The following is a 22,932-nucleotide window of genomic DNA, read 5'->3' as shown; positions in this document are numbered from 1 at the left end:
TCCCTATAGGGAAATGCGCTAAAATGCCCAACTTTTATTAAATAAAAACATTGGAAGAATGAAAATTCGCTTAGTCTGCAGGTTTGCTGCGGTAAAGGTATCTCATACTATCTCACATTCCTACAATTATATACTTGCGTAGTATTTTAAAACCCCTTCAAAGACTTGACTTCAATGACCCAAAAAATCAATTGATTGTTCATTTGTAAACATTGATTGACTTGCAAAAAGTCCCTCCTAGTTCATTACAATGGGCAATTGGGATTCCACTGTTCCTCGAGTTAACCTGAAAATTCAATATCTTAAATGTGAATAATTTTATATAATACTTTCAGGCTAGAACTGTGCTGGTATTAAAATAAAGTAAAAACTATAGCTATCGCTTTAAGAGCATAAAAATACAACATAATTTATTTGTATTTACAATAAATGTGTTATAAAAATACAAACTATCAATATTCATGACACACACACCACAATTTGTGCTCTACGATAAATCTAGCAAAGAAATTTTACAGTAAGAACCCGAAGACTAGTTTTGGATAGGTTAATCATATTTGTATTTAGAACAAGACTTGAAAAATCTATTGTAAACTGAAGAGATCGAAGTATAGTTTGGGGTTTGTTTAAACCTCTGTTGGAATATTATACGGCGAGTCAATAAATCTATATTTTTGCCTCTGAATCTAGATTATGAAGCTAGTTCTATGGGTATAAAATTATATCAGCTGATGTCAAAAATGTTGTGGCGATTTGGAATCCATGTTTAATCGCCACTGAAATAGGCTACTTTCGGTGCTGCTAAACAACTCAGTGATTCTCTATATTGCAATATGTCCAAATATATTCTAACTGTAAACTTATACCTAGTCTTCTAATCTTGTCACAATAATGTAAATCATGGTTTGTGTTTACATTCAATTGTTATTCGTTTGCTGTTAGAAATGTCACATTATTATGGCTGTAGTGTTAAATGCCCTTTGTCATTGTGTTTGTATTGATAAATAAATTGTGTGAATTGTGTAAAGTTAGAAGCTTAACTGTACCTAATGGCACATTGGTTATACTACAAATTAAAAAGTAAAAAAATAGTGAAAATGACACGTATAAAATTAGAAACCCTGCTGGCACTCATTGGTTGGAATAATCTTGAAATCTACTATAGAGCTTGAAGTACAACTTAATATTACTAAATAAATGGCCAACAATTATTAAGTAAAAGTTATCCAAGAACAATTAAAATATATTGAGCAAAATCTTCATCCATATAAAAACCAAGCCAACTGGACAGCTTCAAATTAATTTAGAATCTAACAAGAAAATAAACCTGAATGTTTTTTGTTCAAAAACACTATTGGAGGATTATTAACTAAGTAAACAGAATGGATTTCAAACAAACTAATAAATTATCAAAAGCAAGATAAAAAAAGTAGAAACTAAACTCGCCAAACTTTGTGAACTAATAAAGCAGTAAAACTAAAGGAATAGTAAATAATATAATCCCACTCTAAGCTTAACAAATTGATATAGCGTTTTGAACTTCAATCATTAAAAAAATATCACAGATAAAAAGAACAAAGGTTTGACATTTATAACTGACCGATTTGGTTTGAACAAAAACGATGCCATCAAAGTACTGTAGTCTACGAGATCTATTGTTGTGCTGTCGCTGTCATGTAGTTTCTACTGGTCATCATCGTCCAGTTTGACGCCCATCGGCCCCAGCATAGTAGACGCAGGACCTGCCACACCCATCTGGGCTTGGTACGAGGCAAGAATGTTCTTCAGAGCATTCATGTCTATGTTGACTGGTTCGAAGCTTTCTACCTCGGAAAAGCTGTCCTCCATACCCTGAACAAAACAAAACGTTGATGTCCCAAGATTTTGATTACAAAGAAAGTGTTTTAGAGTATTTGGAATGTACAGCAGCCAATCAAAAATATTAACCTCACTCCATAGCCACTAGTAAGGAAAGAGCATTGAATTTGTAACGATCATCATCATTGATTTAACAACTCCAGTCTATTGGGTGCGCTCATAAGCCTCTCCAATACTTTTCTAACAAAATAAAACTCCTTTCCATCCTCTTTTAAACACTTTCGATTATGTCTTGCTAGTTCAGTTCTTTTGTGGTCGTAAAATTCTTCTCAACCACAAATTTTTCTCCCAAACCAGATTTTAACTACTTTTCTTTCATATATCAATTTAACACGAACAAACCACTCTGGTCCTGCCATTCCGATTTTTTCTAATATTGTTTTGTCACATCTAAACTGTCTGAATCTGTCCCGTCTTGTTTTTAAGCTAGTATTCGGCTGTTGTCCTGTTTGTTGAGTGTACAAGTTTTAAAGCTACATGACAGAATAAGTGAATGTATGTTTTAAACACTTTTATTTTGATGGTTTCTATGTATTATCATGCCACAATCACAAACATTGTTAGTAATGCATCATAAATAATAGAACTGAAATTGGCAAGATGTTTTCCAATAGACCGAGATAGCCATTCATCAATTAGCAATAATAAAGAATTGCACAATCAAATGCTTAGATTAGAAGGATTAACCTTTACAGGTAAAAATGAAAATTTTTACAAACTCTTCCAATTAAAAATTGTTAACATAATTTTTTTGTTCGACCTCAAGGAACTGACTCTGCTGAGTTTTCGGGGACCTTATCGCTGCTACTGCTGTTCCATTAAATAATTTTTACTTGATGGGAGGAAAGTAAAACTATAAATTGAAAATCATCTGCGAGCTACAAATGTCCAGTCAATAATATTACCTTCTTGTCAGTGGCCTGGATCTTCTCAAAACTCTTGCCCACAGCTGTGGTTGCCAGTTCTCTGTCCATTTGGTCCATGTACTGCTTCAGTTCACTGATGGGAGTCTCTTGTTGATCACCTGTCCAAACACCACACATTCAAGCATACTATTTACTACATATCTGCAGGACAGCAATTCTTACTTCAGCTTGGGTGGTGATTTTGTCCCTCGGTACAACAAAGTATTAAAATTTCAGGACAAACAGCTTATTACAAAGCTGTCGCATTACTTCATAGTATGAGAAATGACTTAAACACCCTTAACAAAAAGTATAAACAATACTCCCGCTCCAGCAAACCTGCAGACTAAGCGAATTTTAATTTGCCTGAATTGATTTTAAATGTAATCTATTTAAATAACATTAGGTTTAATGAGTACCTATGTTTGCTGCTACAGAGAGACTAATACAGGGTGTTTTTTAGTAAAATAATAATAGCTTAGAATAAAATAAATAAATTTGTCAAGTCTGATCAAAATATATCCATAAACAAGCAAAATACAACATTTAGGCCTATTCTACACATAGGCCTATTCCCCGTAAGAATAACATGGGAATTTTAAATTCACAGTTTTTTTTCTACGTAACCAATAACCGTACAAAAACACTTTAATACATTAAATTATTAGTATTTAATATCTTTATAACGGTTTAGAAAGTTGGAAATTTTGTGTTTTGAAAGTGAAAAATGAGAAAAACCTTATAAAAAAAACTATCACATAAAACCCCCTGTAAAACCCCCATTCCCATGTTTAACATATAACATAAAAAAAGGTATATAACATTTTGAACTGTTGGAGTTTTTGGCCTCTGGACATCAAAATGAAAAAGTAAATTGGTCCTGGAACACGGGCCTAAGTCTTACCATGCCACATACGGTAATCTACTTCCCTATAAGAAAATTCGCTAAAAGTGATCAGTTGTATTTAGAAACACTAAGCGTTTAAGATACCTACCGGTTTTGTTTCCGAGATCCATGTCCTCTTCATCTTCATAAGAACTCATTCCTGATCCATCTGATTCCATATCCCAGTTGTCTTCAGGTACTGCAAAATCTGGACACAAGAAAAAGATAATTACTAATTAGTCATTGTTTATAGTGAGACAAATGGTAGCTTTCCCAATATCCGATTAGGCATCTGTATTATTTTTGTTGGCTAGCCAGCAAATTTATGTTGAAAATAATCATGTTTCAAGTCCTTCATAACATATGCACTTTTATTAAGGTTACTAAAGACGACATGTGATTTGACAATAAAATTTAAACATTGGCCTGCAGTGAGGCTCTAAAACTAGTCCTCTATGGTGAATTGATGACAACAAGGTATGTAGCTTATTTCATCATAGCCATTACATCAACCCTGCAGGAAAAACATTTTGAATTGAATTATTGACAAATTTATATACAAGAAAAACAAAACTAAATGTAACAATAAAGTATTGTAAAACTTACAAATAATTTTACTTTATCAATATATTGCATGTATAAGACAAAGGACTTTAAACAGAAGGAATTAATACATGAAAACTAAAAACATACTCTTACAATCACATGTTTTCAATATTGACTATTTGACCAAATATAATAGTAAGAAAAGAAAAAAAATATATGAATATTAAATGTACCGAGGATATTCTGCACGGCACAGGAAAATGAGTCAGGATCAAAGGACACTCGGTTGTCCTCCTCGGACTCCTTCTCCCTTGAAGTCGAGGTAGTTGCTGAGTTAGCCTTCCTCGGTTTCACCCCTCTTCGAGGCCTCACTGGTGGTGAGTCCATTGCTAGACTGTCCCTGCAGACAAAGATTTTGTAAAATAACCCATATTTTAATTATAAGCAAAGATAAGGTTAAGGTGTTTTCTCTGGGAGTAATTGAAAAGATGCACGAGAGTGAGGAGTTGAGAATCGTTAGTATTGGTCAGTTGCTGTTTTTAACATATTGTGTAAAGATGACTTTTGATTGACCAGTATGTACTACTATTTGTGCAAGCAAAGCTTGAAAAAAATTTAATTTTGCCTTGAAGATTTTTTATATAGGTAGATGCAGCTTAAGGTAGACTCGTTGGTGATTGGCATGATTTGAACACAGGCTTGCAGCAAAGAAGTCCAACACCCTAACCATTAATTGTAAATGGATAATCATTTATAAAATTATATAACACGTTTTGTGTATAGGAATTCTTAACTTTTCAAGACTAGCATGAGCATCACTTACTGAGGGAATTCAGCACCATCCACAGAGCTGACATGGTTAAGGAACTGCGCCAGTTGGGCTGGTATGTCAGTAGCAGGGTGAGACAGTTTGCGACCGTAGCGTTGCTCCATCATACGATCTAACTCTGCTGGGGTCACATCTAACCAGCTGTCATCTGGAAATGCAACCACCAACATCAGCTGTATTGACATAACATTTAGTACAACATACTTATAGTGATGGGCCGATTCCAGAACTTTGGTCAACTCCGATTCCAGAACTTTAGTTTCGATTCTTGAATCCGCACACGAAACCGATACCTGTTATTAATTCATTTAATAACACATATATGTGTGCTTATTGTTATCCCTATAAAGGAGCATGTTATTTAAATTTAAACTTTCGGAATCGATAAAAAAATAAATTTTAGGGATGGACGGGTCCCGAAATTTCGGGAATTTTTTGGGAAAAAAATATTCCCGATTATCGGGACGGGATTACATTTGACTCGGGAATTTTTCGGGACGGGATTTGGTCCGATCGACGGCGATTTTTCCGCTTCGCGAGTTCCAATAACGCCGTTATTGCGAGCGATAGGTCCGCGAACGCAGGAGACGAAGTCATTTTGACGATTACGCCGTGACCGCGGAGTCATAACGACGGTCGCGCCGTGGCCGCGATTATTGGACCGACGATCGCACCGAGATCGCGAGTCATAACGACGATCGGGCTGTGACCGCCTACGAGTCATACTGACGATCGCGCCGATACCGCGAGTCATACCGACGATAATGCCGTGACCGCGAGTCATACCGACGATAACCCCGTGACCGCGGAGTCATACCGACGATCGCACCGTTACCGCGAGTCATACCGACGATCGCGCCGTGACCGCGGAGTCATGCTGACGATCGAGCCGTGATCGCGAGTCATACCGACGATAATGCCGTGACCGCGAGTCATACCAACGATAACCCCGTGACCGCGGAGTCATACCGACGATCGCGCCGTGACCGCGAGTCATACCGACGATCATGCCGTGACCGCGAGTCATACCGACGATAACCCCGTGATCGCGGAGTCATACCGACGATCGCGTCGTGACTGCGAGTCATACCAACGATCGCGCCGTGACCGCGGAGTCATGCTGACGATCGAGCCGTGATCGCGGAGTCATGCTGACGATCGAGTCGTGATCGCGAGTCATACCGACGATAATGCCGTGACCGCGGAGTCATACCGACGATCGCGCCGTGACTGCGAGTCATGACGACCATCGCGCCGTGACCGCGGAGTCATGATGACGATCGAGCCATGATTGCGAGTCATACCGGCGATAATGCCGTGACCGCGAGTCATACCAATGATAACCCCGTGACCGCGGAGTCATACCGACGATCGCGCCGTGACCGCGAGTCATACCAACGATCGCGCCATGACCGCGAGTCATACCAACGATCGCGCCGTGACCGCGAGTCATGACGACGATCGCGCCGTGACCGCTAGTCATGACGACGATCGCGCCGTGACCGTGAGTCATACAGACGATCACCCCGTGACCCGCGAGTCACAAGTTTCTATAGGTACATGTAAATTGTTACCCATTTTTTTGTTTTTATAGATCAGTGCCACAAATGGTAAAAATTGATTTTGTATGTCTTTTTTGGTAACTACAATACAGTACTACAAAAAATCCCGTCCCGAAAATTGGGAAGGAAATAAAAATCCCGTCCCGTCCCGTCCCGAACTAAAAATTCAATCCCGTCCATCCCTAATAAATTTCATTTAAAAACTGTGCATGAAAATAAACAATAGAGATTTAAAGTTATATTTTTAAATATTTTTTTAAAGGAAACAGTTGGAACTTGAGTCTTTTTACTATCTAACCGCAACCTGTAATTAAAGCGCATCAGTAATCAATATCTCAAAATGTCGTGGCAAATGGGTTCAGAATTGATCTTTTTCAAAGCATCAGCAACCTTCAGATATAAAAGCAAACACCATGGGGTTCCCTAATATACTACTTTATATTAGGGAATAAAGGAATGGATATAATACAACTAACTTACTTAAGAAAAGAGTTCATAGCACAGACACAGTTTACAGTACTACTAATTTGATACTTTACCACTTAAAGGAAAATATTCAGAAGGAAATATTACTTCAACTTTTGTGTGCTGTCAACTCCCTCTAACCCTTTTTTTAAGTTAAGCTACTTGTGTTATCCATTTCTTATTCTTCAACTTATTTCCAAGCCAAGTGCTCTTTCCCTCAAAAACTATTTGCCTAGTTGGGACAAAACATCATAATAAAAGAAAACACTAGAGTACTACCGTCGGAAGGAGGCAAGGTGGATTCATTTTTCCGAAGCTCTTCAATGTCCACGTCGATCTCTCGCAGGAGGTCAAGAACGATCTGTCCAATGGCTGGCTGTGATTGGACACAATGTGAGCGGAAATACTCTTTGGCCTCTTCCTCAAGTCTGCTGTACTCTTGAGATCCCTCTAACAAGTCCTGCGAGGCAAACATTTAAATCTTAATCTTAGGAAAACTGTATGTTGTTGCTTATGGCAATTGTTAATTTTTTGTTCAATAGGAGTTTATAACCAGTTTTTAACCATCCATTTTTGCTAAAGCTTACAAAAGCTACATTACCCTATAGTTTGACAATTCAATTTAACGATCTTTGTCATAGCACAATTTGTCAATAAAGAAAACAGAATATTCTCATCAGAAGAAGGTTTGAAGGACCTACCTTGAAATAACCTTTGTTTTTTAGGGAATCTTTGTAACTTTGCCATTCTTTGCTGAGATCATCGGTCTGTCCAATACTTTTACTCTGAGTGACCAAGATTTCAAAACCACAAGCCTAAAACAGAAACTCACAATTAATTGTAGCATGTTTTAACCAATATTATTTACATTTTTTCTTGAAGTTAAATTTTTATTACAATAGTTGGTTACCGTTATTTTTAATAAGCATCTATTTTTCCTAACTGTTCAAGTATAACATATTATTAAACTGAGGCTTAGTCTGCAGTTATTAGTGTTACAGCTGCCTTAAATAATTCTTGAAGATTTTAAACAAATAAAATTGTTTTTTTTAACCTTCATCAAAGGAAACAAAAATAGTTTTAATTAAGTTCCACACTTTTTTCTAGGCTAATCCAGGTTAGTGCTGCTCTATCTGGGTTGTATGACAGCTAGCCCACTCTGATCATATGTGGCTTTGTCAAAGTTTTAACCCCACAGACACATGGGTCTGAGTCCACTTGAATTTAGAGTTTTTGTCTTTTGATAATACAGAAACCCGATAGGGACCTTAATTTACAGAAAATGCTTATAGCTAATCAATACTTTGATGCAGTTAAGTACAAACGCTGTTTATAATACTCACCAATTTGAGACCGAGCAGTTTGGAAGCATAGGAAGCATCAGTCGTAAGAGGCAAATTCCAACCAGTTCGTCGATCAGGCATGTACTTCTGATGTGTCAACATGGCGTACAAACACTTAGTGAATGTTACTCTAGTCATAACGCAATGCTCTGGTGGGAAGTATCTCATGGCACGACAGGCCTACACAAACCACAAAATCATTGACATTTTCTAGTGGTACATAGTTAAACTATGGCTAGCATATAGACCCAGGTGTAGGCTAAATTGGATATCACATATTGGTAAAAATAAAAATATATTACATCCAAATAAACATCCACACTAAAAAATCCATTTCTAATCCTTTTTTTTAATCCATTTTTTAAATATAATTTTATAATTAATAATATTAATTATAAAACATATAAATAATGTTATAATTTTAAAATATAATGGATAGAAATCCATTTTTTTAATAAATGATTTAGTTTAACATTTTTGGCTAAGTATAAAAACTAAAAAGTGTAAGTCCTAGTCCAAAAAGAATCTAATTCCATAAAATAATACTTATTTAATAAGTAAGTTCCAGGGAACCAAGCATTACTCGGTGGTGTTTAATTTCTTTGGGAGGTTAGAAAATATAAAACACAAGCTGTTATACCCGCTCTTCACACAGGGAAACTTTGGCCGATCAGGATGAGTATTTGTAAATCAAAAGCATGAGTGTAGTATAAGAAAATAATGTGTAGGCCTATTATCATTTAAGTTTCTTAAGTTTTTTAAGTTTCTTATATTCATTTTTAGTTCCTCATAGGAGGAAATTTAAGTAAAAATCCTGTATAGTCATAGAGCCAATATTATTTTTACTGGGTGTGAATTTATTTAATACTGGGATATTAAAATGCATGTACTTTTGAGGTTGGAATAGAAACTCATTAAGGCAACAATATATAATATATGTTTGATCTGCAGGTTTGCTACAACATGAACATAGTCCAGTCAAAATACATGTAAATTAATGACCCAAACTCCGAAAAAATCCGAAAGTTTTGAAACTTTGCACACATATTTCTAGGTACCTAGGGAAGATTATACCAAAAGTCCTCATAAATATGAGGCGAGCTCTAGAGGCAATTAGCGAAAACAGGGAACCTATTTTGGTTTTTGGCTAAAATCTCGAGAACCGTCTGTCAGAGTTAAAAGTGACTGTATACCAAATGAAAGATCATTAAATTTTCAACAAAAATGATATTTACACTTTTATTTTATTCCTCATGGTTACTGAGTTATAGGGCGCTAAAATATGGGGTTTTTTCTACGAAATAACTTCTTTAGTTTGCACCATTGTTCGCACCCCGACAGTTTGCAATTTTTCGGAGGTTAACCCTTTTATTGACTGGACTAACAGGGATATCAATATATTTAAAAAATTATGATTTGTAGAATAAATTTCAAACCTTAAGGTCAATAGGATCGCGATGACAGAATGCTGTAACAGCTGGTGCCACTAAGCTAGGACGAGCTCTCAGCAATGCTGCCACTCCAACGGGCACAAAAACATTACAACTGTGCAGGTTGTCCACAATACGCCCAGGATACCTGGGGCAGAAAATAAAGGTAATGTTAAAATGTATTTTACAGTCAAAATCATGCACTAGCCAATGGTGCTGTAAATTCACTAGCTTGTAATTTTAAGATGAGCAGAAGTGGTCATATTGAAGACTAACTTACTTTACTACATGTAATACACAAAAATTAAACAGTATTTTGAAGAAGCAGTAAAAGTTTTGGCAAGGCGCATCAGTGTAGAATAGAGCCACCATCTTGGCTTCGGAATTTGTCTATATACAGTAACAGTAACAAAACAAGTTGTTTCCATTAACACTCGTGCCTTTCGTTCGTGTAAGCAGAAGAGGATTTTTCATTCACAGCCATAGTAAGAGAAAGTCGAATGTAGTGAAGATGAATTTAAAAAAGTTTTAGTTTTTATGTCACAGAGCTTTAGAACTTTTTTACCAAATTTAGGAGTTTTGTCCAAGATTGTTCATGATAAAACTGAAAACCACAAATTTTGTGTCAGGTAAGATTTGAAACCCCTACTCAAGAGTTCTTGGATGGTTTTGGGGGAACATTTCACAAGATTCAAAATCAGGAGATCCAAAGTTTATATTGCCGATCAGAAGATCCAAAATCGGAATATCCAACGTTTATATTGCAAATCACAAGATCCAAAGATTGGATGATCCAAAAGTACAGTCATTACCAAAAGTACAATTTTAAATTGTGAAGTAAACTGAAATCGACCGACAGATTTGATGCTGAGCGATTACCACCTATCCCCAGCAATGGTGATAAATGCATCAAGAAGTAAAATAAAAGTAAATACCCCTCTATCCTGGCAGATATCGCCTGTTGTATGCCAGTGGAGGCTCTGGTCTCTTCAGGTGTGTCCCAGATGGTTTGGATCGCTTCATCAACTTCTAACGTCGCGTCTCCTGGTATCAGATGGACAGATCCCCCGTGTAGGTAAACCTGTACAGAAAAAGTATTAGATAACAAACTGTTTAAGTACACTGACCGTCAACAGATGCTCTTAGACATCAGCTTTGTTTCCCCTTTGACTATATATTGACGAACATAAAGTACACATTTTATTCCCAAATGTATAGCTTTGCATAAACTTAAAAAAAAATACTGTTCAATTACTCAGAGTGTCAAGAGACACTCTCAGATTTTAGCTTGGTTTCACCTTTGAAAGTTAAAGGGTTAAAAAGGTCAGACAGAATAAGCTTTAAAAAATGTATCTACATACAGTAGATCTCCAATTATCCGAATCAGTTGGTACCGGACTACATTCAGATAATAAAAAATGTGGATGATTGGATTTTTACCAAAATTTAGAGTCTTGCCGAGCTTTTACTACTGTGATCACAGAACGTGTATAGGAAGATTTTGCGATCGGAAATTTACGCTTTTGCGGCGATCGGGGATGATTACGATTTTCCATGACCATGAGAGACGATGATGGTGTCAACACGACCATGGGATATAATTATCATTTTGACACAATAGCTAAAAACTATGACAATGTAACCGTGACCGCGGGAGACGATGACAGTGTCTACACGATCGTGAGACGGGTTTTGGATTTTGCCACGATCATGGCTTCTGCCTTCTTTAATAACGAGTAACGACTATTAAATAAATGTGGTTTTCAATTTTTAAATTATTTCTGTTGTAAGAAAATTCTGATAATTGGTGATTAGGATAGATGGACTTCGGATAATTGGAGTTCTACTGTACTTGAAAACAAAATATGTTCTATACAAACTGTTCCAGGCACCTATAAATTAAAAACTCAATCCCATTTCGAAGATAATATTTTAAGGCCAAAAATTTACCAAGCATAACGAGTAAAGTAATGAGTAGGCCTACAAACCTAATGTACGATACTGTACATCAAAATATTAGGTTACCTTCAATCTTTCATTTAGGAGTATTCTTAATAAATACAGATATAAATTATGTACATACCCGTTTGTCACATGTCTCAGGATTGGCCCATTTAGGTAAATGATCTGCGGCTTCAATCAATAGAAACTCTCCATCCACATCCACCATCCTAAAAAGCAATAAAAAAAAAGATAATTCCTCAACTCAATGCCAAATATTGTTTAAAATTGTCATGAAATAATACAGAAATATATGCTCTGAATTAACCGCATCTTGTAGTAAAAATTCATTACATAAAAGTTGTAGAAAGTTCAAAACAAAATATATTTTAATTATTGCTGATTAAAGTGTAGATACGCCTATCTTGTACCTATTTTCATTAAAATACATGGTATAGAAAGTTAGGTATAATCAAAGTTTAAGAATTCCACAATTTTTTGAACGTTGACTACATTGCACAAGATGCAATAATGTCACCTATTTTTGGCATTATTGTTAAGAACTATAGCACAAAATGGGTAAACAGCAAAACTACTAATGGCTAATCTACCTTGCTATAAGTCCAGGGATTTCTTGAGTAGCTTTCATCAATAGGAACACTATGAACCATTCATCTTCTATGTTATCCCCATAGTGTGTGACTCCATACAGATGAGGGGGGAGTTTCTCCACTGAAAACAAGCATTTTTACATCAATGACTCTGAAGGAAGTAAATCGCTTAGTTCACACTACTGTGAAATAAGGTGCTGCAAATATATGAATACAGGTCCTGTTGGGGGAGCTGGAGCCCAGGTAGGTTTGTTACGATACCACCAACCAACAGTACTTGATAGCGATACAAATCGCAGACTTGGGAAAGTTACTCAAAAAATGTAGGTAACTGGTTACAGTTACAAGTTACTCGCTCTTTCAGAAATGTAGGGTAACTGATTACAGTTGCAAGGTACATGCTCTAATTTAAAGGGATGTGATCTCTGAAATCGGAAATAAAATTGAAGTTTTTTTTAACCAAACCGATATGCTCAGAAAGTTTATAACATATTTGGTTTTGCCTATATTAAAGAAACAAGAATTAGATTAAACTATAATAAAATAATATTTGTTAATACAACATCTGAATTGTCTTGGAGATCTTGAGTCTGCTAATATACATTTTTACTATTGAACCAAAATGGAATAAAACAGTTAAAAAAGTAATTTTGTTTAAGGTAAAATTATAGATAACACTAGCTGTACCCGCGGGCTTTGCCCGAAAATTAAACTTCTTAATTTTCAAGATGAGCCTATTTAATGCCCAAAGAATCGGTGTACCGAATTTCAGCCTCCTAGGTAAATGGGAAGTGGGAGAATTAGTGATGAGTGAGTGAGTGTGTCAGTGAGGGCTTTGCCTTTAACATATTTGGTTTTGCCTATATTAAAGAAACAAGAATTAGATTAAACTATAATAAAATAATATTTGTTAATACAACATCTGAATTGTCTTGGAGATCTTGAGTCTGCTAATATACATTTTTACTATTGAACCAAAATGGAATAAAATAGTTAAAAAAGTAATTTTGTTTAAGGTAAAATTATAGATAACACTAGCTGTACCCGCGGGCTTTGCCCGAAAATTAAACTTCTTAATTTTCAAGATGAGCCTATTTAATGCCCAAAGAATCGGTGTACCGAATTTCAGCCTCCTAGGTAAATGGGAAGTGGGAGAATTAGTGATGAGTGAGTGAGTGTGTCAGTGAGGGCTTTGCCTTTTATAAGTATAGATTCTAGGTGTATATGGGAATCAGATTTTTAAAGCGTTTTTAGGTAACCCTCTACAAATAACTACTAACTAAAAATACAACAGTAATTTTGGTATATATTTATTAATGACTTTCCACACTTTGAATACAAATACTACAAGAGGAAAAACAAGAATTTTAAAAGGTGGGTGTTAAAAGCGTTAGGCTGGATAGGGATAAAGAGAAGGTAGACTAATTGAAGTAGTTTAGTTCATTTGATGGTAGTATCTTACCTAAACTGCTTTGTGATTCATAAGTTTTAGCTTGTAACTACCCTATTTTATTTTTAATAAAAAAATAAATAAATGAGGGTTTATTTTGTTAAATTCCATCTTGAAGGCCCCTGGATTTATTTTGTTCATTCTTACTTCCTTGATCGGTAAAAATATATTTTTGTGATGGGCCTACAGTAAAATTTTTTAATACAAAGTGAATTAATACAGTATTTATAAATCTAATTTTCATTATTTTCAAAACCTCTTAAACATAAAATTAATACTGTAGTATAGAGCCAGTGGTTTAATGCAATTTATAAAAAATAACACTAAGTTTAGTAGCCTACTAGTACAGCAAGCTTGTTATAAATTTTAGAATAGACCATTTCGGCAAACAAAAAATTCGGGTGTAGTTCGGCCTTCTGGACATACGATAATCCTATTAGCGACACTCGGCTGATCTGTCAGCGCTACCCGTCCCTGCGTTGGGGTTGAAGATGAATAAGCGTAGGACAGTGGAGGGGGTGAGGTGCCAATGTAGGGGAAGTCAGTGCGAGGTGTAGAGAGTGAAAGTGATGTAGGGTGAAGAGAAGGAAAGAGGTAAAAATTCAGCCATAAGGATCAAACTGATCAACAACTCACCCCATTGCATTGTGATCCAATGGTGTTTATAGTTTTTTATGTCTTTGTGGTGATATTTATTTACCGTATTGTGAGTTAACAGTATATTGTGCAAATAGCCTAAATGTATCAATAGTGTTTTTAGACCTCTCTGTACTTACATTCTGTGCTTTAAGTAAACTGTTGATTGTTTATGAACAAATTATGGTCAAATTTGAAAAAGAAGTATTTAATTCATACTAAACTATTAGTATTTCACCTAAATAAAACACTTTATTACCTTCCCTGTAGCAGCAAACCTAAGTACTCGTAAACTAATGTTATTTAAATAGGGAATAAATATGAGACATCCTTAAGTAGATATTGTAGTGAAAATTCAATCTTGCAAATCTTAATTAGTTTACAGGTTTGCTGCGGCGGGGCTATTTATAAATTATATAGTTGCTGTTGATGGAAAAATCGCTTTTCTTAATAAAAAGATGGTAGATTGTGGCCTTTAACTTTAATGGACAAGTTATATAATGTAACGTTCAAATCAAATATAAATGTCGAGATAGGAAAAAAAACAAACAGTATTATACCTAAACAGAATAACCGTATTTATTTGTTCAACAAAAATAATAATAGATATATTTACAGCTGGAGGATACAATATCTGCCTAACATTATTTTGTAAATAAAGTAAATACTTACAATATATACAAATCGAGTAGAAAAATGCACGTATAAAAATATACATAATTGGAGCATACACTTATATTTTTGCCGTTTAAATCGTCTTTTATTACTCAGATGGTGTAAACAATTTTATTAACTAAGTGTGCAATGCAGTTGTATGCTTGCAATATTGAGCGGAGCTAGCATATTAATCCAATACTTTTCTAAAGTCAATTTTACATCTGTTCCTCGCAAATGAGATTAAATACTTGCAGATCGAATGTCAATGGTATATTTGGTTCACTTAAATGGAATGTCTATTTGCAGTATTCTAAGTCAATTATAAGTCTGGTTCACGCAAATGAATTGTCTAATTGCAGAAACCAAAGCATATGTTTCATCTGGTTCTCATAAATGTCTAATTACAGTATCCAATGTCAATGATACATTTGGTTCGGATAAATAAAATGCCTATTTGCATTATCCAAAGTCAATGGTACGCCATTGACGGTTTACATAAATGGAATGTCTATTTGCAGTATTCCAAGTTAATTATACGAATTGTTTACTAGCGGTATCCAAAGTCAATGATACGTCGGGTTCACGTAAACGAATTGTTTACTTGGAGTATCCAAAGCAATGGTTCATATTTGATTCACATAAATGGAGTGTCTATGTAGTATCCAAAGTCAATGGTACGCCTGGTTCACGTCAATGGAGCAGTATCCAAACTCAATTGTATGTAGGCCTAGATTTGGTTCACATAAATGGAATAGCTATTTGGATTATTTAAAGTCAATGGTGCATCAGCCTTATTCCGCCGACCATAATTATTGGCATTTCATTTTGTAGTAAACTATAATCAATGATATTAATCCGATTGTTCTTCCCTTTTTCTCTGTACGGTATTTGGTATTTGTAATATGCTATTTAGATGATTCGTTGACTAACATATGTTGCGACTCTTGTTTTGCCTTTTTATTGTTATCTCGCAAATAATGTCATGGCAACCAATTAACCCATAAGGCCCATGTTAAATTTCCAAAAGTTTGAATTCACGTAGAGAAAAGCCCTGTGGTCCGATTTGTACCATTTCAGATTTATACCTTCCCATGGTAGGTTACTATGATTGTGCTAAATTTTGTGCAGATCGCTTCAGCCGTTCAGGAGGAGTATTTGTAAAACAAAAGCAGGAGTGTAGTATAAGAGCTTCGCTCGCTTCGCTTCGCTCCACTCGATTAATTAATTAATGGTTGTTAATTGGTATTTTAATTAATACTGTATTGGCAAATTTGTTAAATTCATACCAAACAATTAATATTTCACAAAAAATACCTTATTACCTTCAAGGCAAACGCAATAACATATAACGATAGAAAACCTGATAAATATAACCCTGGTATGACTGTTTTTGTGTTGCGTATATATTTAGTTCTTATGAATCTATTGTATTGGTTTGTTGGTCACATAGTTGCAGACAAGTACTTATACCACACGCACGATTACAGCTTTTTAGACACAGGCCACAAAAATACCATATCTCGGTCATTTTAAATTGGATTTTCTATGTCGATGTGTCATTACGTTTGTGTCAGAATTTACAGTAAAAAGCATTATTGTATTTATTTTAAGATTTTCTGGTTTAACGTTACAACTGTTAACAAATTTTTAATGGCTGCCATATTAAATTTTATATTTGTAAATTGTAGCCTAATATATCCTTGCAAAAACTAATCGTACTAGCATGAACATTTATTTACAATTTAAAATTTTAAGTAACATGGATATAAAAAAACTAAATGGTGGCTCTGTGTGTAACCATTGATTTACAGGTGCTTTAAATGTGATACTGTATTTATACATTTGTTATTAACACAGACATTATATTCTAAAAGGTTGGTAGAGAGTTACTTAACACCCTATAGTTAGACAGAATTGTCATAACAAAGTCACTACTAGATCATAAATGACCAGAAATAGATTTTCATCAACATCAGTTGATGAAAATCTATATCTGGTTAGTAACTGGTTAGATGACGTATTTTCTCGTCACACAATTGGTATTCGGAATGTGACGTTTGCAGTAAAGAGTTGAATAAAACTTGTTCAATACCGTACAAAACTATGATTTTCTTATTTTGTATAAACAAATCATTCAACAAGTCTTAATTTACGACTCAACTAAATAAACTATGACATAAATATTACATATATATACTGGAATATCTAAGAAATAGCAAATTAAATCCTTGTACGCTAATCACTCATATTTCCTTTACCTTTCCTAGTACTAAACACTGATTCCCTTCATTGCATTTCAAGTCCATTCAAATTCTTTAAGTCGAATTTTTGTAATGTCAACCATATCCTTCTGGGAACGTCAGACGTCCGGTATCGCTGGGGGCAACAAACTCCATCTTCTATCTCGCTCTACCCCCACTCTAGCGCTTGCTACCCCTCAACTGCCAGGAAAGGCCATAAATCAGGCGATTAGCTTCAACAATACCCGGGTAGGATTATGTCACGAGTTCCGTCTCCCAAAAAATTCAGCCCTTTAGGCCGTGTAGGGGGGGGGGGGGGGGGTCTTGGCCTAGGCCTACCTAAATACAATGCAATTGTTTGGATCCAAGTCAGACCTACATTATAAGTTTTATTCGCCTATAATATTGTGTTAGTAAAGCAAAATAAACGCATAAAAACTCAATTTCACACTTATTACAAAATTATTGCAAATCCAAACTAAGCTTAATTAAACGTTTCAGCATGAAATATAAATACATTATTCCCTTATTCTGAATGTCTGGAACGTAATTTGTATTTGTATACGTTTCTTATTGTTGATGAAAGAATTTTCTCCATGCTCATTGAATTTTGTCATAAAATTGTGTCATAATGTTATAAAACTAGCCGTGCTTTATTGCTGCGCACTTCGACTGTACGTAGTATAATTCATAACTCTATTATCTAAGTTCCCATAATACAAGGATTTTTATAATAAACAATCACGCATAATTGAATGTTCTCAAACTAAAGTATGACTAATAAAACTTTGAGACAACTAAACGGATAAACATATAAAATAGACCTAGGATAGGCCTAGATATAAACTTTAAAACTACACTTTGGACCACAACAAACACCAAAAGAGACTGGAACTGGAATCAAGGACCAGACTACAGTGTCAGGATTTACACTCACTGACTTCACTACAACTGGTACGTTGACGGACTTTGGACTGATGTGACGGACAGAAGTGTAACAAAGGGATGGGTTGAGTCAAAACAAAACAAATGTTATTGTGTTCGCTACTGGGAATGGTTAGGAGCTTGGGGTCAACAAACTGGCCTAGCCCGCTTTCTCTTCTTTCCGAACTACCCTTGTCTCTGAACGGTGTACTGAATTTAAATTTGAAATTTGAAAATAGTTTTCAAGATCAATAACAATGTAACAAAGTTAACTTTTTGCCACTACTATTTAACGTTACTAATGTTTTTTTAACGATTACCAATTACAAGTTACTTGTTAGCGAATTTCCCATATAGGGAATAAGCTATTACCGTAGGTCTCATGGTAAGACCTAGACCCGGGACCGATTTTCTTTTTCGTTTTGAGGTCCCCAGAGGCCAAAAACACCATCCATTCAAATTCATATATATATATATATATATATTTATATATATATATATATATTTATATATATATATATATTTATATATATATATATATTTATATATGTGTCCGTTAGCGCGATAACTCGAGCAAAATTGATCCGATTTTGATGAAATTTGGTACAAACGTGTAAACCTACATTTATTCGAACGAGTTCGCGAACCAGCATAATCGGACCATGGGATCAGGGGTTTATGGGGGATTTTATGGGGTAAAAATGGGTTTTTCTCATTTTTGACCCTAAAAACTTAAAATTTCTAAATTTCTCTCTAGACCAATTTGAAGAGCTTAAAAAAACAAATAATTTGGTATATTGAAGTGTTTTTGAATGTTCATTGACTACGGAGAAAATTTAAAATTCCCATGTTATTCTTATGGAGAATAAATAAACTGTTCTAGTTTGCTTGTTTATGGATATATTTTAATCAAATTTGGCAATTTGGTTTATTTCATACTAAGCTATCAATATTTCAATTGAAAAAAACACATCTCAACATCTTCCCTGTAGCAGCAAACCTAATTACTCACTAAAATTAATGTTATTTAAATAGGAAATAAATCTGAAAATTTATAGGGAATATTTTAGTAGAAATCAAGCCGGGTAAATGGAAATTCGCTTAGTATGCAGGTTTGCTGCGACGGGGGTATTTTAAGATGTAACGGATGAGTTACAGACGTTACTCAAAAATGTAGCCATTAATAGTAATCGTTACGTTATTATAATCATTCAGAACTGGGAAATCTACAATTCAAGCTGTGACCTATCTTGTAGATGCAATCCTTGCAAACCTTGAAAGCAGAGCCGATACTGGTGTCACCTAATGTGACCTCAGTAAAGCCTTTGATTGTGTTTGTCATGAGACATTGCTGGCTAAGTTAAAGTACTACAAGGTGACTGATACAACTCTGTCACTTCTTAGCTCATACCTAGATAATAGAGAACAAATAGTCTGTGTCAATAATCAGTATTCATGTAAGAGACTTGTACCCTTTGGCGTGCCGCAAGGTTCGGTTCTTGGACCTCTTTTATTCCTTGTCATGGTTAATGACATTGATGTTAATGTACCATTTGAGACTGTATGTTTTGCTGATGACACTACTTTGTTTAATGCTGGTTCTGATATAAAAACTGTCAATTTGAATTCTGAAAGTGCCCTTAAAAGTGTATCCAACTGGTTCAGTACCAATGGTTTCATACTTGACAATGACAAAACTCAAACCATAGTTTTTAGTAATAAGAATGTCAAGGCTAGTGATTCTCCCTCCTGTGATCAATTAGGGTTAAGTAATGTTAAACTATTAGGCTTAGTTCAGTTCTTGATAGAAAATTGACATGGCAGTTTCATACGGATTATATTTGTAACAAACTTTCAAGAGTTGTATATTTACTAAGATCTTTAGATAAAAATGTCCCGAAGTCATATCTCAAGCTTGCTTACAATAGTTTCTTTCAAAGTAATTTACTGTATGGCATATGTTTATGGGGAAATGCAGCTGGAGTACATAATGTCTTACTGGTTCAGAAAAAAGCTGTCAGAATACTAGCTTCAGCTGACTACTCAGAGCACTGTAGGCCTATTTTTATCCATGAAAAAGTGTTAACTGTCTTTAGTTTATATGTTTTGTATGTTATATTAGAAGTAAAAAAACAATCTGTATTCTTGTTGAAACGGCTAAATGTACATAGCCACAACACAAGGCTCAAGCATGAAATTGACATTCCCTTTTGTAGATTGACCAAAGCAGCCAAAAGCTCTTAAGTTATAGGGCTTAAACTGTACAATAATTATACTACCTCATCATGTCAAGAATATTGAATCCTTTGCTAATTTTAAAACTGTTGTAACAAATGGTCTTCTAAAGCACCCACTTTATTCTGTTAATGAGTTTTTGCATTTGAGTGCTACTGATTTTATAGATTTTAGCATTGTTATTCAACAATTTTTATTTTATGATATTTATTCTCAATTGACAACTGTGATCTCTTCTGTGATATAGGCTAAGTTTTACATGTATGTTACATAAGGTCTACTGTGATAATGTTCATGACTCTGTTACATTTTCTAGTTTATAGTTTTCTTTGACAATGTCTATTGCACAACCGTGTCTAATGACACCAATATGGATAAACATAAGGACACATATGTATATATATATGTACATATATAAAATATGGACACAAAGATGAATAAAGGATTCTTATTCTTCATTACTCCCAAGTCTGCCAAATCGGAACTGCAGTATCGCAACCACATGTCTGCTTTAGTTGTAAAAGTAATATTTTAGTGCAGGCCTAACAATTTTAGGGTTAAAAATATCAGTTTGTAATAATTTATAGATATAACATCAAAAAGGTAAAAATAAAAAAATCTTAAAATAAATTAAATTAAGTAGGGCCTAAGCCTACTTACCTAGGCACCTAACAAACTTTTTGTTAAAATCACCAAAACGCTCGGTAAGACTAATTTAAGTTAACTGAATCAGGATAAAATAACAATTATAGTCTAATAAAAAGGTTACCTCTAGTACTTGTCAGTGATCCTGGAATTTAGGTCAGCGACCCAGGTTTTGAACCTAAAGGTTCATTTTAAAGCTGATACCAAGTTGAAAACGCATTCCAAACACGCAATCCTCTTCATTACTGTGAAGAGTCATTAACTTATAACACACGAGACACGAACACGAAAACACTGAACATTTAACAAAAATTGGCCAATTATAATAAGTTACTGGTACGGTAGCGTGCGTGGTGTAGCCGGCAAAAGATGAGTCATGACTGGCCATCTTGAGTTCATGCTTAGGCCTAGTTCATAACAAGTGCGATTGTTATATCGTTTGGTTAACTTAGTTAGGTAAGGTTAACGTAACCTAACTAACCAAATGATATATCGGAATGAAACAATTTAATCGATATTTTCATTCAAATGAGTGTAGGACCTAAAGTAAAGTGCAGCCTCGATTATTAATCAATATTTTCAATTCAATAGTTTCAATCGATATTAGCGTAGCCCAGTTAAGACACTGTACCCCACTATTGTGTTTATTTATTTTATGTATAGCCTACTTGTATAACAAAACACAAATAATAATAATTTTTCCTATAGGCCTAATTTTTCCCGTTCTAAGCCTATGTCACGATTTCGCCCGTCCGGGAAGGGTTAAGTTGCAAAGACCCATGGCTACCTATCATTATAATATTTTGTCTAAATAGTGTCAACACTTGGTAAAATTAGAGTTACCTGAGGTATCAACTGCAGCAATTTCGCACTCAAATCGAGGTACAAGATTGACTTCATCTTTTTGCCAGATGTAGGTACAATATTTGTATTTTCCAAACACAGACCTTACTTCAGCTAAAACATTTTGAAGATATTCTCTTATGTTTTCTGTAGAGTGAGATGTCTTAGGGAAAATATAATATTCAACATAATCGTCCTCTCTTACGGTTTGAAGAACTTCTTTATTAATGTTCATGCTTGCTTTGGGCTTGTTGTGTTGGGTTGACTTCTTGATTTGATTTTGATCTTGCTTTTGCTTGATCTGTATTCTGTAATCTGTACTGTATGTAACCCTAACCTAACCTCAAATTAAAAGTTTTTTTTTTCTTATAACAATTTTCAGTTCAGCTGTTCAACTCAATTCAATTCAACTAGGACGGAACGATTCAGCAGATCAGAACGGAGTGAAATAAACGGCACCAGCAGCCTGACACCACTGAGCTAAAATTATAACTGGACTAGCACTGCCATGGCAGAAGTCTGTCAAAAGCGTGTCGCTGATTTTGTTAGGCCCGTATTACACTATCATAGTTCTATGACATATATCTATTGTCATATGTCTTTGATGAAAATTACAGTGTAATGTACCAACTATTATAATGGTTTTGAACTATCTATATATATAATACGCTAAGCCGATTTTTGTAAACAGAACTCCTCCCTCATTTTTGGACCGATTTTGATGATTAAAGTGTCAAATGAATTGCCCTGATCTGTAGTTTTGCAAAGTCTTTTTTTGTTTTTTGAAATCTTTATTAGTTTGGACAGGATATTCCATCAAAGTCGGATTTTCTCCCATAAGATTAACATGGGGGAATCTAAATATTTAATTGGAAACTTTGTCTCCATTAATTTGAGAGAACGACT

General features: G+C 34.8%; 1 protein-coding gene across 2 annotated transcripts; it reads right to left on the bottom strand.

Moving 5' to 3' along the window:
* Positions 1–22,273, bottom strand: LOC129004372 (protein ecdysoneless-like). 2 transcript variants are annotated; one of them, XR_008491700.1, is made up of 14 exons: positions 22,027–22,273; positions 12,397–12,517; positions 11,928–12,015; positions 10,780–10,925; positions 9,851–9,992; positions 8,415–8,594; positions 7,773–7,886; positions 7,351–7,531; positions 5,039–5,192; positions 4,449–4,615; positions 3,779–3,877; positions 2,784–2,902; positions 1,601–1,851; positions 1–286 (listed from the first exon to the last, which is right to left on the bottom strand). XR_008491700.1 is itself a non-coding variant. In XM_054432940.1 (13 exons), exons 1-13 carry the CDS (start codon positions 22,259–22,261, stop codon positions 1,684–1,686), a joined length of 1,914 nt encoding a protein of 637 aa, XP_054288915.1. In that variant the 5' UTR covers positions 22,262–22,273; the 3' UTR covers positions 1–1,683. The 2 variants fall into 2 exon arrangements, 1 of the variants encoding a protein (XP_054288915.1); XM_054432940.1 differs by having other exon boundaries at positions 1–1,851.
* Positions 22,274–22,932: the final 659 nt, after the last annotated feature.

This window comes from Macrosteles quadrilineatus, unplaced genomic scaffold (genome assembly GCF_028750875.1).
Source record: "Macrosteles quadrilineatus isolate MER2022 unplaced genomic scaffold, UCM_ALF_1.0 Scaffold_9__3_contigs__length_116548681, whole genome shotgun sequence".
NCBI classification, from domain to species: domain Eukaryota; kingdom Metazoa; phylum Arthropoda; class Insecta; order Hemiptera; family Cicadellidae; genus Macrosteles; species Macrosteles quadrilineatus.
Note: the sequence above shows the minus strand (reverse complement) of the source record. Positions and strands in the feature narration are given on the sequence as shown.